The sequence below is a fragment of the Pteropus medius genome, unplaced genomic scaffold, assembly GCF_902729225.1.
Source record: "Pteropus medius unplaced genomic scaffold, Ma_sr-lr_union100, whole genome shotgun sequence".
Classification (NCBI taxonomy): Eukaryota; Metazoa; Chordata; class Mammalia; order Chiroptera; family Pteropodidae; genus Pteropus; species Pteropus medius.
In genome coordinates, this window is record NW_024349519.1 from 28,126,480 (window position 1) to 28,139,846 (window position 13,367).

The 13,367-nt window shown below is 51.5% G+C and overlaps 1 protein-coding gene across 5 annotated transcripts; it reads left to right on the forward strand.

Moving 5' to 3' along the window:
* Nucleotides 1-4,913: 4,913 nt before the first annotated feature.
* On the forward strand, nucleotides 4,914-13,271 carry GIPC1 (GIPC PDZ domain containing family member 1). 5 transcript variants are annotated; one of them, XM_039882707.1, is made up of 9 exons: nucleotides 4,973-5,052; nucleotides 7,227-7,281; nucleotides 8,742-8,829; nucleotides 9,645-9,965; nucleotides 10,650-10,835; nucleotides 10,908-11,088; nucleotides 11,841-11,953; nucleotides 12,284-12,365; nucleotides 12,496-13,271. In XM_039882707.1, the coding sequence occupies exons 4-9, from the start codon at nucleotides 9,678-9,680 to the stop codon at nucleotides 12,645-12,647; spliced, it is 1,002 nt and encodes a 333-aa protein (XP_039738641.1). In that variant the 5' UTR covers nucleotides 4,973-5,052; nucleotides 7,227-7,281; nucleotides 8,742-8,829; nucleotides 9,645-9,677; the 3' UTR covers nucleotides 12,648-13,271. The 5 variants fall into 5 exon arrangements, with proteins under 5 accessions (XP_039738643.1, XP_039738641.1, XP_039738642.1 ...); XM_039882708.1 differs by having other exon boundaries at nucleotides 5,042-5,151; XM_039882706.1 differs by lacking the exon at nucleotides 4,973-5,052 and adding an exon at nucleotides 5,267-6,292.
* The last annotated feature ends 96 nt before the right edge of the window (nucleotides 13,272-13,367 follow it).

Consider the following 13,367-nt stretch of genomic DNA (forward strand, 5'->3'; position numbering starts at 1 on the left):
CACAAACCACAAAATGGATAACTGCTATCCCATTGAAATTAAGAATTTCTTTCCCAATGAAGAATAACATGGATAAAGCAAATCGTCACATGACAGAATGGGAGAATATATTTGCAGAGTTGAGCACTGTAGCTACCTCACAGGTTTGTTAGGAGAGTTAAATGGTTGAATAAACATAAAATTCTTAGAACAGTGCCTAGCATATAGGAAGCTCTATCTAAACATTATCTACCATTGTTGAAACTGACAGGCTAATATCCCAGCTCTATTCGATAGAACTATGCAAATGCACATGTAATGTTTTTCCCCCTCTTTAATTCCACCCCCCCTTCCACCCCCTGACCCACGGATATTACCGTCTCCCCTTAAGAACTGGTTCTCTGAAGGCGAGGAGTCTCCTCCCACGTGTTCATGGCGCGCACCCAGGGCCTGGCCTTCCCAGTGCCTAGCACCCCCAGCACATATGTAATTTTACTTTTCTAGTAGCCACATTAAAATAGTAAAAAGAAACCAGTGAAATTAATTTGAATAATACATTTTATTTAGCCATATACACCACATTATTATGATGATGACATGTAATCACTATAAAAATGAGTTAATGAGATGTGATATTTTGTATCCTCTCTTCTTTCTACTAAGTCTCAGAAATCTGGTGTGTATCTCACACTGACAGCACATCTCAATTTGTATCAGCCACATTTCAAGTCCTCGATAACCACATGAGAAGTAGAGCATTCACGTTAGACTAGGGGTCCCCAACCTTTCTGGCACCAGGGACAGGTTTCATGGAAGACAATTTTTCCACGGACTAGGGGAAGAAAGCGGGGTGGGGGCGAGGGGATGGTTTCGGGATGATTCGAGCACATTACATTTATTGTGCACTTTATTTCTATTATTATTACACTGTAATCTATAATGAGATAATTATACAATTCACCATAATGTAGAATTAGATGCCACCAGATGCAGCTGTGTAATTGAAGTATATCAACTCACTTGCCACTATAAAGCCTGCCACCAGATGCAGCTTAATTGTCTTTTGCCACTCACTGATAGGGTTTTGATATGAGCCTGCAAGCAATTGATCTATTGTGGTCTCCGTGCAGTCAAACCTCTCAGCGATGCTAGCGCTGGGGAGCAGCTCCAAATACAGGTGAAACTTCACTTGCTCTCCTCTCACCTCCTGCTGTGCGTCCCGGGTCCTAAAAGGCTACAGACCAATAGCGGTCCATGGCCCAGGGTTTGGGGGCCGCGGACAGATCAGATTAGACAGTGCAGATCTAGACTCTGAAGCAGTGGTGCAAATGAAGCAGTAGGCAAAGACTATGAACAGGCAATTTACAGAAGAGGAAAACCAGAAAGTTATCAAGCAAATGAGGACATGTTCAAAATGATTAGAAATCAGAGAAATGTAAAACAAAGCAATGGTGGTATCACTTGACAGTGACTCCAAGTGGCAAAAATCAGTAAGCTAGATGATACAAGCGGCAGTTGGTAATGTGGGGACATGGGACACTCCTGCACTGCCACTCAGTCTGATGGAGATAGTCTGAGGGGGCCACATAGCCATTGAGTGTGCCCTGTGACACAGCATCTCTGCGTCCAGATCTCTCTCCTAGGGAAATTCTTACCAGGTCCCTAAAGGGGCATGCCTATGGCTGTCTGCTGTGGTGTGGGAGCTGGAGGCTACCTGGGGACCATCCTTGTGGGACAGAGTAGTAAGATATGAGGGATGCACCTCATCAAGCATCAAGCAGAAGTTAGAAGAAAACAGTCAAGAAATTAGCAGTACAGCTGGATCTTCAAGGTATAGTGCAAAACAAGCAATTCTGTGCTGAGTGGGGGAAAAAGTAAGAAGCCCAATACAACAGAACACTCACATAAAACAGCACACATTATCAAGGAAAGACACAAACAAAAAGGTGCACATTAAACCCGCCGGAAAGTTGCCTCTGGGAATGGGAGGGAAATGGAGGTATTTTCCCCCAATATTTGTATTGAAATTTTCAAAGCAATAGAAAACTTACATGAATAATAAAATGAATACCCATATAACATGTACCACTCTCCTGGATTCAGCGACAATTGTTACTATTTTGTCACATTTGCATTCTCTCTTTCTCTCCCTATATACTAATACTAACGTATGATATCGTATATAAACTATTGTATACATGTATAATTTTTCTCTGAACCATGAGAGTTGCAGCCATCACAAATTTACCACTAAATAATTCAGCGTGTATCACCTAAGAATAAGACCATTCTTTTATGTAACCACAGTACAGTGCTCACCCTCAGGAAATTTAACATGAATATAATATTATCTAATATTCGCTCAACATTCAAATATCTTCAATTATCCCAAAAATATACTTCATAGCTGTTTTATCTTTTTTTGAAATTTTATTGAAGATCCAGTCAAGGATTATACAATGATTTTGGTTATCACCTCTCTTTTGTCTCCTTTAGTATAGACTTGTTCCTCAGACTTTATTCATTCATTTAATTAAGGGATTGATTTTGCCTTTCGTGACATAGATCTGTTTGAACAGTCTAGGTGATTGTTTACCTCCTCCTCCTCCTCCTCCTCCTCCTCTCCTCCCTCCCCTCCTCCTCCTCCCCCCACTTCACTCTCCTCCCTTCCTCCCTTTCTCTCTCTCTCCCTCTCCCCTCCTCTATCTTTCTTTTTTTAAGAATGTCCCTCAATTGGGATGTGTCTGGTTGTCTCCTCACAATTAGATTCAGGTTAAACACTTAGGACAGGACCAAGGACTTCGTAAGTGATGTTGTGTCCGTCTCAGAATAACACAGCAGGGAGCACGAGAGGACAGCCTGTCCCATCACTGGTGATGTTAACTTCGATCACTTGGTTAAGGTGGTGACTTCCAGGTTTCTCTACTGGTAACTTTTCCCCATTATAATTAACAAATAGTCTATGGGCTGGTCTTTTGAGACTGAATATCCACTTCCCCATTGATAAGACTTGCCTGAATCATTTATTCCTCTACTGTCTGCAAAATGGTGACATTTAACTCAACCTTTCCTCCTGCATGTATTAGTTGGCATTCCAGAACTTCCATTCTCTAAAGAGGCAGAAGTAACACTCAGAACTGAGCTCCTTCGCCAGCTAGGTCTCCCAGCTTATTTTCAGGCCTTGTCTCTTGAGCTCTAAAATAGCGTAAGATGTGCCCAGCTCACCTCTGTGTCCTTGGGTAACTCCCTCACCCCTCCCTGGACATTTTCTTATCTGTTAACATGTGGATTAAGGTGGGTTCTGGCTGAGAACTCTGTTGTTCCTGCAGCCCTACAACCTGCCTTCCCCAAGTGTGTAGTGGGCAACTCAGATGCCAGGTGCAACCAGGGCAGTGGGCACAGTCCCACAGAGGGCACTGGCCCAGCTGAAGCAACTGATCACTCATTGGGGGTGGTAGAGGTCAGCAAAACAGGAAGACAAGGACAATAGCTGAACCTGTTGCCATGGCAACCTCAGTGTTTGCCAGCTGGGTGGGGCTTTGCTGGGCAGCCCTCAGCAGCTTCAGCAGCGAGGCCTCAGGGCCCACTCTCACCCCTCTGCTGGCCCTCACCCCTCTGCTGGCCCTGGTGGGGCTGGGATGCACAGCAGGTCACCTTGGGGACTGCAAAGACCCAGGCATTGAGGCCTGAGCAAGGTCCCAACAGTTAGAGGCCTCCAAGAACTACAGTTCCCAGAACACACAGTGAAATCCTGATCTAACCCCAGCTGCCTGAGTGGCCGGTTTTGAACTAGAACAAGGAAATATCACGGGTCTTGAGAACTGAGTGTCCTGGACTTTTCGAGGTGCGTTTGCATCTTTGTTTCTTGGATCTGCTCCTACCTGAGAAATTACGGTTACAAGACAAACCCAGAGATGGGGAGATTACATGGTCCTTTCATCCACACATGTGTGCTCTGTGCCCGGCGGTGTGAAGGGGGTGGGAGGGTGGAGGATAGGCACAGTCGGATAGAGGAGACAGATTCATTAAAGATCAGCTTCCTGAGAGCAGAAGTTTGGGTTATGTGGATACACATAGTATGTGCTCAATAAATATTTGTTGGTCTAACCAACAAGGAAACAGGCAATCTCGCCCTTGTCATTCGTTTCATTGCACCCTTTTGCTATCTCCTACGATATTGCACTATCCCAAAGAGACACTAGCTGTATCTCTCTGTCCTGCCTCCAGGCTTTTGCACACGCTGTTCCCTCTACTAGGAGCACATTCAGCTTATAGAGATAGGGCAGAGCCTGGCACCAAGCAGGGGCACACTAAATATTTGATGAGTGAATGAATGAATGAATGAATGCCCTTGTCCATTGTACACTCCAGGAAGCAGGGACTCTCGGGACCCTCCCTATTCATCTCGGTCATCGCCCCACCCCACCCCCACCCCCACCGCCAGCCTGGAATGAATGCATCTTTTTATTCGTTCTGAGGATGGTTGGGCTCGGGCAGGAGCAGGCCTGGCGGAGGACTGGCTTAGGGGTTGCCCGCAGCTCCTTCCCAAGTCCCCTAAAGGGTCCGCTCTTCCAGATGATGAGAGTTCGCATCCGCTCTCCGAAACTCAACCTTGGCCACCTGACTCCCACAGCCAGCCTCACGTCCCTTACCACCCAGTACCCCGGAGACCAACAATCGACCAACAGCACGTGGTCCAGGGCCCCCAGCTTCCCATTGGCCGCTCGTCTCCTTCCTTCCCCGCGATTGGCCGGGGCCCAGCCGCAGCTCCCCCCTCCGCAGCCCTGCGGTGGTACAGCCCACCGAGGCTTAGGCGGAGTGGGAAGGTCCACTGCGCCGCGGCGTGGGGTGTCGGGAAGAGCCGGCGAGGCGGAGGGATCCCTCTGGAATGTTTCCGTCGGGTCCACCCGACCCGGCAAGGCGAGGCGAGGATTGGCCGCAAGCTCTGGGCGGCCGTTCCTGATTGGTCGGGCGCGGGCACCGGCCCCGCCCCCTGGCAGCGGCTGCGGGAGAGGCCCGGGCCAGAGTTTGCGGAGGGCCGAGTTGGGCGCGCGCAGGGCGGCGGCGGCGCAGGTGAGTTTCCACCGCAGGCGAGACTCTGCTGGAGGTCTGGGCTGGGTGAGGGGATGTCCGAGGACCCTTTTCAGCCGGGCGCCTCCCTTCCCGCTGGAGGTAAGGGGCCAACGCCTCCGCTGCCCGGATAGGGTCTCCAGCCGTACCCCTGCCCCCTGCACCCCTCTGGTCAGCCCCGGCCTGGGCGGGCACAGGCGCGGGGTCGGTATGTCTGAGCCCTATCCGGGCACTTCCCCGGAGCTGGCCGCATCCCAATCTTCTAGGGCCTGGGAAAGGGGGGCCTGGGAAGGACCGAGGTCCCGATAATAACAAAGAAAAATTCACTCCGACTAGCATTAACTGAACACTTCCGTGTCAGGTATTTACCATGCGGATCGTTGAATTTAAACACCTCATGGAAAGTGCTGTCACTTCTTTTAGGAGTGAAGCAACAGATCCAGAGAGGTGGAGTGACTTACCCAAGGTACACAGCTAGTAAGAGGCTGATCTGGAATTCAAATCTCAGAGGCCAGACCTGGAGTCTTAGCCACTAGACTGCTGGCCAGTGGCTCCATGGCTGAGACGTTCCTGAACAACTCCTCCGCCTGCTGCACTGACGGCCCACCCCCTACCTCCCCCCTACACACACACTATACATACCATCTAGGTCACACCTGCTGGTCTTTGCTTCTCCCCCCACTCTCTCCTCCCCAGAAGTCACCAGACACTTAAAGAATAAGCTGCCCCATGTCCCTTCTCCCCTGAGCTGGAACGCATCGCTAGAGTACCTGTGCCCCGAGACGAGAGTGATGTCTTCAGGGAAGATAGGCAGGGGGCCAGGATGCTGGGGTCCTGTGCCTGCCGGGCCCTCCTTGGAAGCCTCAGCCAACGCAGGCACAGTAGGCAGGCGCAGTAGGCGTTCTCCCTGGAAACACCCAGGAGCCGGTTTTTCAAGACTGAATCAGAGGCCTCCCGCCTTCCTCTCCAAAGCATTACCCTGGGAAAGGGGAGCCTGGGCGTGGTGTCCCCCCTCCCCGAGTTTGTGTCAGCTCCTAGGAACCCCCTTCCCACTTCCTGCTCCCCGCCCCCACAGCCATTCTATGTGGCTGTGGGGTTGCTAAGTTTCAGGCCCTTCCCAGGGAAGGAAGAAAAGGTAGGGATGCTGGAGTTCCAGCTAACTCGCTAACCCGTTCGATGCCCAGGCTGAAACTCCTTTTCTCCCACCCTGTCTTCAGATTTGAGGGGAGCCTGGGAACGTGAGGTAAGATGGCAGTTTGCAACTCCACAGCAGGCATGATCTGAGGATTTGGAGGCTCAGAGAACAGTCAGAATGAGGACATAAGATACATTCGTTCATACAAATATTTATTGAGCACCTACTCTGTGCCAGGCACTATTCTTGGCACAGAGGATTCAGTAGTGAACAAGACAAAAATCCTTGCTCTTGGGGAGCTGCCATTTCTAGTGGGGGAAACAAGCAACAAACAAGCTAACAAGTAAACGAAGAAACCTGCAGTTGTTGATAAGTACTATGAATAAAATATGAGGGAGTGGCATGATAGAAACTCTGGGCAAGGGGGGCTTTCGGAGAAGTTGACTTTGGAGCCGAGACCTTAATGGCAAAAAGGAGCCAACCCTGTAAAGATCAGGCAGGGGACACAGCCAGAGCAAAGGCTCTGAGGCTGGACCAGGTTTGGAATAGGGTGGCTGGGGCAGGAGATGCAGCCAAAGCCACTATTCTACAGGAGTCTGGGGGTCACATTAAGGAGTTTGGAGCTTTTTCTCCATCAGGTGGGAAACCATTGTAGGATTTGAGGCAGGGGAGTGATATGATCTGGTTTACATTTTAAAATAGAGACACGAAGTTAAATAACAGCCTAAGACTGGAAGACAAGCATTCTGCCAGGGCAACATGTAATTAAGTTCATGGGCCTGAGCCGTCTGGACCACAGGGGCGGTTCCAACAGGCAGGGGCAAGCCCGGGAGGCTGCCTGGAGGAAGTGGCCTGGAGTAGGTCCTGGTGGGCAGAGGGGATGGCATGTTCCTAGGCAGGGCAGAGGAGGAGGCAGTATAGTAATGATAATAAAATAACAACTTAAACTGAATGTCAGGCAAAGTGCTAAGCAGGTTACATGCATAATCTCTTTGAATCTCCATAAGCACTCTGAAAGACAGTACTTCTGCCCATTTTTCAGATGGGGAAACTGAGGCCCTGTCAAATGAAGTGACTTGCCTATGGCCACACAGCTGGTAAGCCGCGGGGTGGGATTCAAACCGAGGCCACCCTGCCTCTTCTGGCCTGGAAGGCAAATTCATTAATCACCACTTTCCTCACCACCGTTATATCCCCCACCCCCACAAGTGAGGACACAGCAGCCAGCCTGAACCAGGGCAGTGAGCGTGGGCAGAGAGAATAAGGAGGTTGGGAATTGGTGATCAAGATGTGGGGGTCCTGAGAAAAAGAGGAAGTATCTTCTATATTTATAGATAGAAATAGTAATAATTGCCAACATTTATGGAACCCTTATATTGTGTGCCAGGAACTGTTCCAGGCATATGTATGCTTTCCTTAGAACTCAGAGAGCTTAAGATACTTGTCCAAGGCCACACAGCTATTAAGCAGTGAAGCTAGATTCCAGACTCATGTTCTTGGCATCCTGCCTCCCAGTGTATGGTGGGAGAGGAGGATTAGGGGAGGTGGTGATGAGAGTTTTTTGTTTTGTTTTTTTAAGTACCATTGAGTGTAATAAAATAACTTGAGGCAGTATTGGCTTATTCATCTAGAATTTATTTTTTGTCAAATATTCAGTGAGTGCCTACTGTGTGCTAGATCTAGTGATGGGCACTATCAGTAGAGTTAAAAGAATATATTCAGAACAGATAGTATTAATAACTGAAATATATAAAGAGTTCCCACAAGTCAATAAGAAAAAAGACAGGCCATGCAATTTAAAAAAAAATTTTTTTAATTGGGCAATGTCTTAAATAGGCAAGTCACAAAAGGGTAAATCTAAATGGTTAATAAATGTATAAAAAAGTATTCATCACTGATTATGAAGGGAGTGAAAAAAAACACAGAGAAAGGTGAGAGACTTGCAGTCCCTGTCTCCATGGCTAGAGGAAGCACTTGCCCTGTGCCCAGCACTACACTGGGAAGCAAGGGATTGGGGACCACGGAGGTGGGGCTTGTGCTTTTGCTGAAGAGACAAAGCCCTCTTAAGGGAAGACACTACATCCTGTGTCCCTTTGTCTCCCCAGAGCCAGGCACAGGGACTGGTGGGCTGATGAGTATTAGGATCATTCATTCATCCATTCATGATTCAACAAGTATTGAGCACCTGCTACGTGCCAGGCACTGTTCTCTGCACTGAAAATGTGGGGATGAATAAGACAGACAAAAGTCCTTGCCCTTTTGGAAAACAATGAAATATATTTTCCACCTGAAAGAGGTGAGAGAGTTAGTTGTATGGATACCAGGGGCCACAGCTAGTGCAAAGGCCCTGAGGCTGGACAGTGCCTGGTATGTTGGAGAAACAGGGACAAGGCCTATATGACTGGAGGGAGGGAGTGAGGGGGAAAATGGGAGGAGATGAGGGCAGGGAGGTGATGGGGGCAGGTCTTTGGGGACCTTTGTGCCCAGGGGAGGATGTTAGGAGCCCGGGGATAGGTCAGAGCAGAGAATAGATGTGACATGGCTTAATATTTTACAGGATCACTCTGGCTGCTGTGTTGACAAGAGACCGTGGGGGGCAAGGGCAAAAGCCAGAAGACCCGAAGGAGGGAGCTATACTAGTCTAGGTGAGTGATGATGGAGCTGGACCAGGTTATACTAGAGGAGATGTTGGAGAATAGATGAATGAATGAGTGAGTAAATGAATGCATGTATAAGGATGAGTGCAGCCTACTGGACTCAGCTGAATCCAGGACAACCCCCAGAAGAGGTGATCTAAAGGAGGGAGCAGGAAGTCCCATTTACACAGAAAAATATAGTTTGGCATAATTTGGTCCTCACCACAACCTAGCCAGGTGAATAGAATGTTCCTATTGGTAGACCAGGCAGCTGAGGCCCATGTTAAATATGGCTGGTCATCCCGCCAGGGAGAAATCGACCTCTGGAGGCACTTGCTCCAGTAATTAAATGCTTCAGTCCAGAAATGTCATATGTTACTTTCTCTCACAATTCATTGACCAGAACTATTTCTGCCCAGTTGTAAGTAGGTCAGTATGTGCCATCTGCCTATGTGCTTTGAAGGGAGAGTCAGAACTTTTTTGCACACAGCACTAATGACTGTGACCTATAGAAAATGAGGATTTTAACCGCTCTGATTCTCCATCGTCTTATCTGTTATATCGGCATAATCATAGCATATATGATCCCTACATCGGGATGTGGCGTGAGGATTAAGTAAGGTCACAGAACAGTTAGTGTGGGGTCCTAAGAGATACGAGCTGCTATTATTACTTCTGTATGAGTGTAGAAGTGCTGGGACTGGGATCTGAACCGAGGCCAATCTGTTCTCTGAATATGTCATTGGGCCTATAGGGCGCTAATGGTGGGGAGAGGCAGCCCAGGGCCATTGCCCAGGCCCTGAGCCCACTTTCCCACCCTGCAGATCTTCTGGACGCGACCCCTCTTTCCGTTGCTCATGCCGCTGGGACTGGGGCGGCGGAAAAAGGCGCCGCCTCTGGTGGAAAATGAGGAAGCTGAGCCAGGCCGAGGTGGGCTGGGCGTGGGGGAGCCAGGGCCCCTGGGTGGAGGTGGAGCAGGGGGGCCCCAAATGGGCTTGCCCCCTCCTCCCCCGGCCCTGCGGCCCCGCCTCGTGTTCCACACCCAGCTGGCCCACGGCAGTCCCACTGGCCGCATCGAGGGCTTTACCAACGTCAAGGAGCTGTACAGCAAGATCGCCGAGGCCTTCCGGCTGCCAGTTGCTGAGGTACCCACCAGGGGGTACCAGGGGTCCTGATGGTGGGCTTAGAGGCCTGGGCGTGCATCCTGATCTTGAGCTGGGGCTCAAGTGCCAAAGCTGCAGGTGCTGAGGCCTGTTCCCCAGTGAATTAGGAACTGGAGGCCAAGGCTGAATGTTGAGTTCCCATTTGGCACTGGGAAGCCTGCGCCCCAGTAGATTATGAGAACTGATGCCCAGGACTGGATGCTACATTCCCAACATTCATTGAGAGGCTTGTACCCCAGTGGATTGTGGGGGCTGGAGGTCAAGTGCAAGACTCACTTCTGCATAATGCATAGGAAGGCCCAACCCCAAAGACTTTGGGCGCTGAAGGAAGAGAGCCCAGAAGTGGAGTTGAGCAAAAAGTAGCTGCAGGGGTCTCAGTAGGCCGAGCGGGAATCTGTGCCCCTTCATTCATTCTACAGGCATTTACTGGACTCTCACATTGGGCCAGGCTCTATGCCTGGAACCAGCAGGGAGTTTTTGCTAGGACAGAAATCCTAGCCCTAGCAGAGCTGACATCCCAGTAGGGGCCCTGCCCTGGTGCCAAGGGTGGTCAGGCACTGGGGTGGAGACCCTCAGGCCTTTCCTGACTTTCCTCCTTCCTCCTTAGGTGGGGTTGCAAAGTACAAGGGAGGGAAGGTAAGGGTTGAGTGTCTCCCACCTCTGCAGGTGATGTTCTGTACTCTCAATACCCACAAAGTGGACATGGACAAGCTCCTCGGGGGCCAGATTGGGCTGGAGGACTTCATCTTCGCCCACGTCAAGGGGCAGCGCAAAGAAGTGGAGGTGTTCAAGTCGGAGGAGGCGCTGGGGCTCACCATCACGGACAACGGGGCAGGCTATGCCTTCATCAAGGTGCCTGAGGTTAGGGCAGGCCATAGGTTCCAGGGGTGGAGCCACGGGATTGACAACTCCTCTCCCCCACAGCGGATCAAGGAGGGCAGTGTAATCGACCACATCCAGCTCATCAGCGTGGGTGACATGATCGAGGCCATCAATGGACAGAGCCTGCTGGGCTGCCGGCACTATGAAGTGGCCCGGCTGCTCAAGGAGCTGCCCCGAGGCCGCACTTTCACACTGAAGCTCACGGAGCCCCGCAAGGCTTTTGGTGAGGGTCCACCGCCTGTACCAGCATGATCATCACCCTGTTTACTTCAGTCCAAGCTGCAGTGCCAAGGGCTACCAGCAGGTGGCACCCAAACCCAGCTGACAGTTTGAAAGGGGCAGCTCCGCCCTGCCTTGGGGAGGGGGTGCTGGCTCTCTGCCCAGCCTGGGAGGAAGGTTGGGGCAAGGAGGAAGTTGCCCCCACACCCAGCTTCCAGGAGCCATTAGCCCAGCCAAGCGCCCCCAACCCTGGCCATTTCCCCCAGCCCCGAGAAGCCAGGCTTGGCTGCTCTGTGCCAGCCTCCCCACTTTTCAGTCTGGCTTCACTAACTCTCAGGAATGGGCTGGAGGCCCCTGGGGTGGGGATGGGGGTAGGAGACTCTGAAACACTTTCCCAGGCAGAAAGGGCTGATCTGCGGCCCAGCAACTATACCCCCTTGGCCTTGGGGAGAGCAGCTAGAGACTGAGGCTCCACCCCCTTTCTGTCCCTAGGGCCCTCGGTACAAATGTGGCCCCCTCTGGTCTCCCTTGCAGCCTTTTCCATTTCCAGCCCCTGAGTGTCCCTTCCCATCCATGGCAAGCTTAAGTCAGGGGTCATGCCCTCCTGGAATCATCTCAGCTCCCAACTCCCCGTGGATCCCACGGGAGCTTAGAGAAGGTGGAGGGAAGTATCTAAGTCCAGGATGCCTGGGTTCCTGCCCAGAACAGGCTGGAATTGGGCTTTCCCCACCTTCACCCCTCCCCTGGCTCCCACAGACATGATCAGCATGCGTTCAGCGGGTGGCCGCCCTGGCTCTGGCCCCCAGCTGGGCACTGGCCGAGGGACCCTCCGGCTTCGATCGCGGGGCCCTGCCACAGTAGAGGATCTGGTGAGTGTTCCAGCAGGGCTCCAGCCCCACTTCCTTGCACATTCATAGATGGCAGCACCACCTCTTAGCTGAGGGGCTCCAGGCACTGGATTCAAACCCATCTCTGCCTCCTCCCAGCTCTGGGACCTTTTTTGGGCAAGTGAGCCTCAGTTTCCTTGTCTGTAAAATGGGAGGATAGTAGTACTGACACTGTCAGGGTTGTCTTGAAGATGAACTGTAGGTTAATACACATAAAGTGACAAAAAGAGACCTGGCACTTAGTAAATACGATTATAGTTACGTTCACGTTATTATGATGCTACTGTTTCTCCTCTCCCCGCTCCTTCCAAGCCCTCGGCCTTTGAGGAGAAGGCGATTGAGAAAGTAGATGACCTGCTGGAGAGTTACATGGGCATCAGGGACACAGAGCTGGGTGAGTGGGTGGCACCTGGATCTGGGTAGGGGTGGTAGTCTGTGGGAGGGGGTTTCCACGTCCTGCGGGCTACGTCTATCCTGAGCACCTCTGCCATCTGTGCCTCCATTCTGCTCCCCCCTCCCCCCAGCGGCCACCATGGTGGAACTTGGGAAGGACAAGAGGAACCCAGATGAGCTGGCTGAGGCCCTGGATGAGCGGCTTGGTGACTTCGCCTTCCCTGATGAGTTTGTCTTTGATGTCTGGGGTGCCATTGGGGATGCCAAGGTTGGCCGTTACTAAGCCTCCCACTGGACCTTGTGATGGCCTGAGCCCAACGTGGTGTGAGTCCCTGGGGTGGGGACACCACAGCCAGTATCCAGCTCGGGCCTGGCCCAGCAGCCCCAGGACAGTGCAGCGCGGAGGTAGGGCAGAGCCCATGCCCCACTCCAGTTGGTACCACCCCCTCCTTGGTTCCCAGTCTGGCTGGGGTCCCTAGCTGTCCCCTCTGCCCTGTTCCCCACCTACCTCAGCCGGGTCAGACGCGGGGAGGGACCAGCCAGATTGGGCAGCCAGCCCCTGTCCCCAAAATTTTCCACATCAGCTGCCAAACTGGTCCCTCTGTCTCCCTGGGACCTCGAGTTCTATTTGGGGGTCCTGGCCTCCCTGGTTTCCTGATGCAGGGAATCCAAAAGTGGGGGTATCCCCCTTTAGCAAATGCAATAATACCCTCTCCTTCCACTGCCCCACTCCAGAGGAGCCCCCTACCTCCGCATTTGAAACACAAGTCTGCTGTGAACCCCCAACCTCCCCAACCCTCCGTGTCTCCCTCAGCCCAGCCCCTGACAGACGGGGCAAGAGAGAAGATGGCGGTGGGCTTTTATATCTGAATTTGCTGTCTGGAACATAAAGACTCTATCTGCTGTTGGACCTGTCTGATGACTGGGGTGGGAGTGGGGGGCGGACCCGGGCTGGGGAGGAATGTAGCAGCTGAAATCTATCCTACTTGGGCCCTAAATTGAA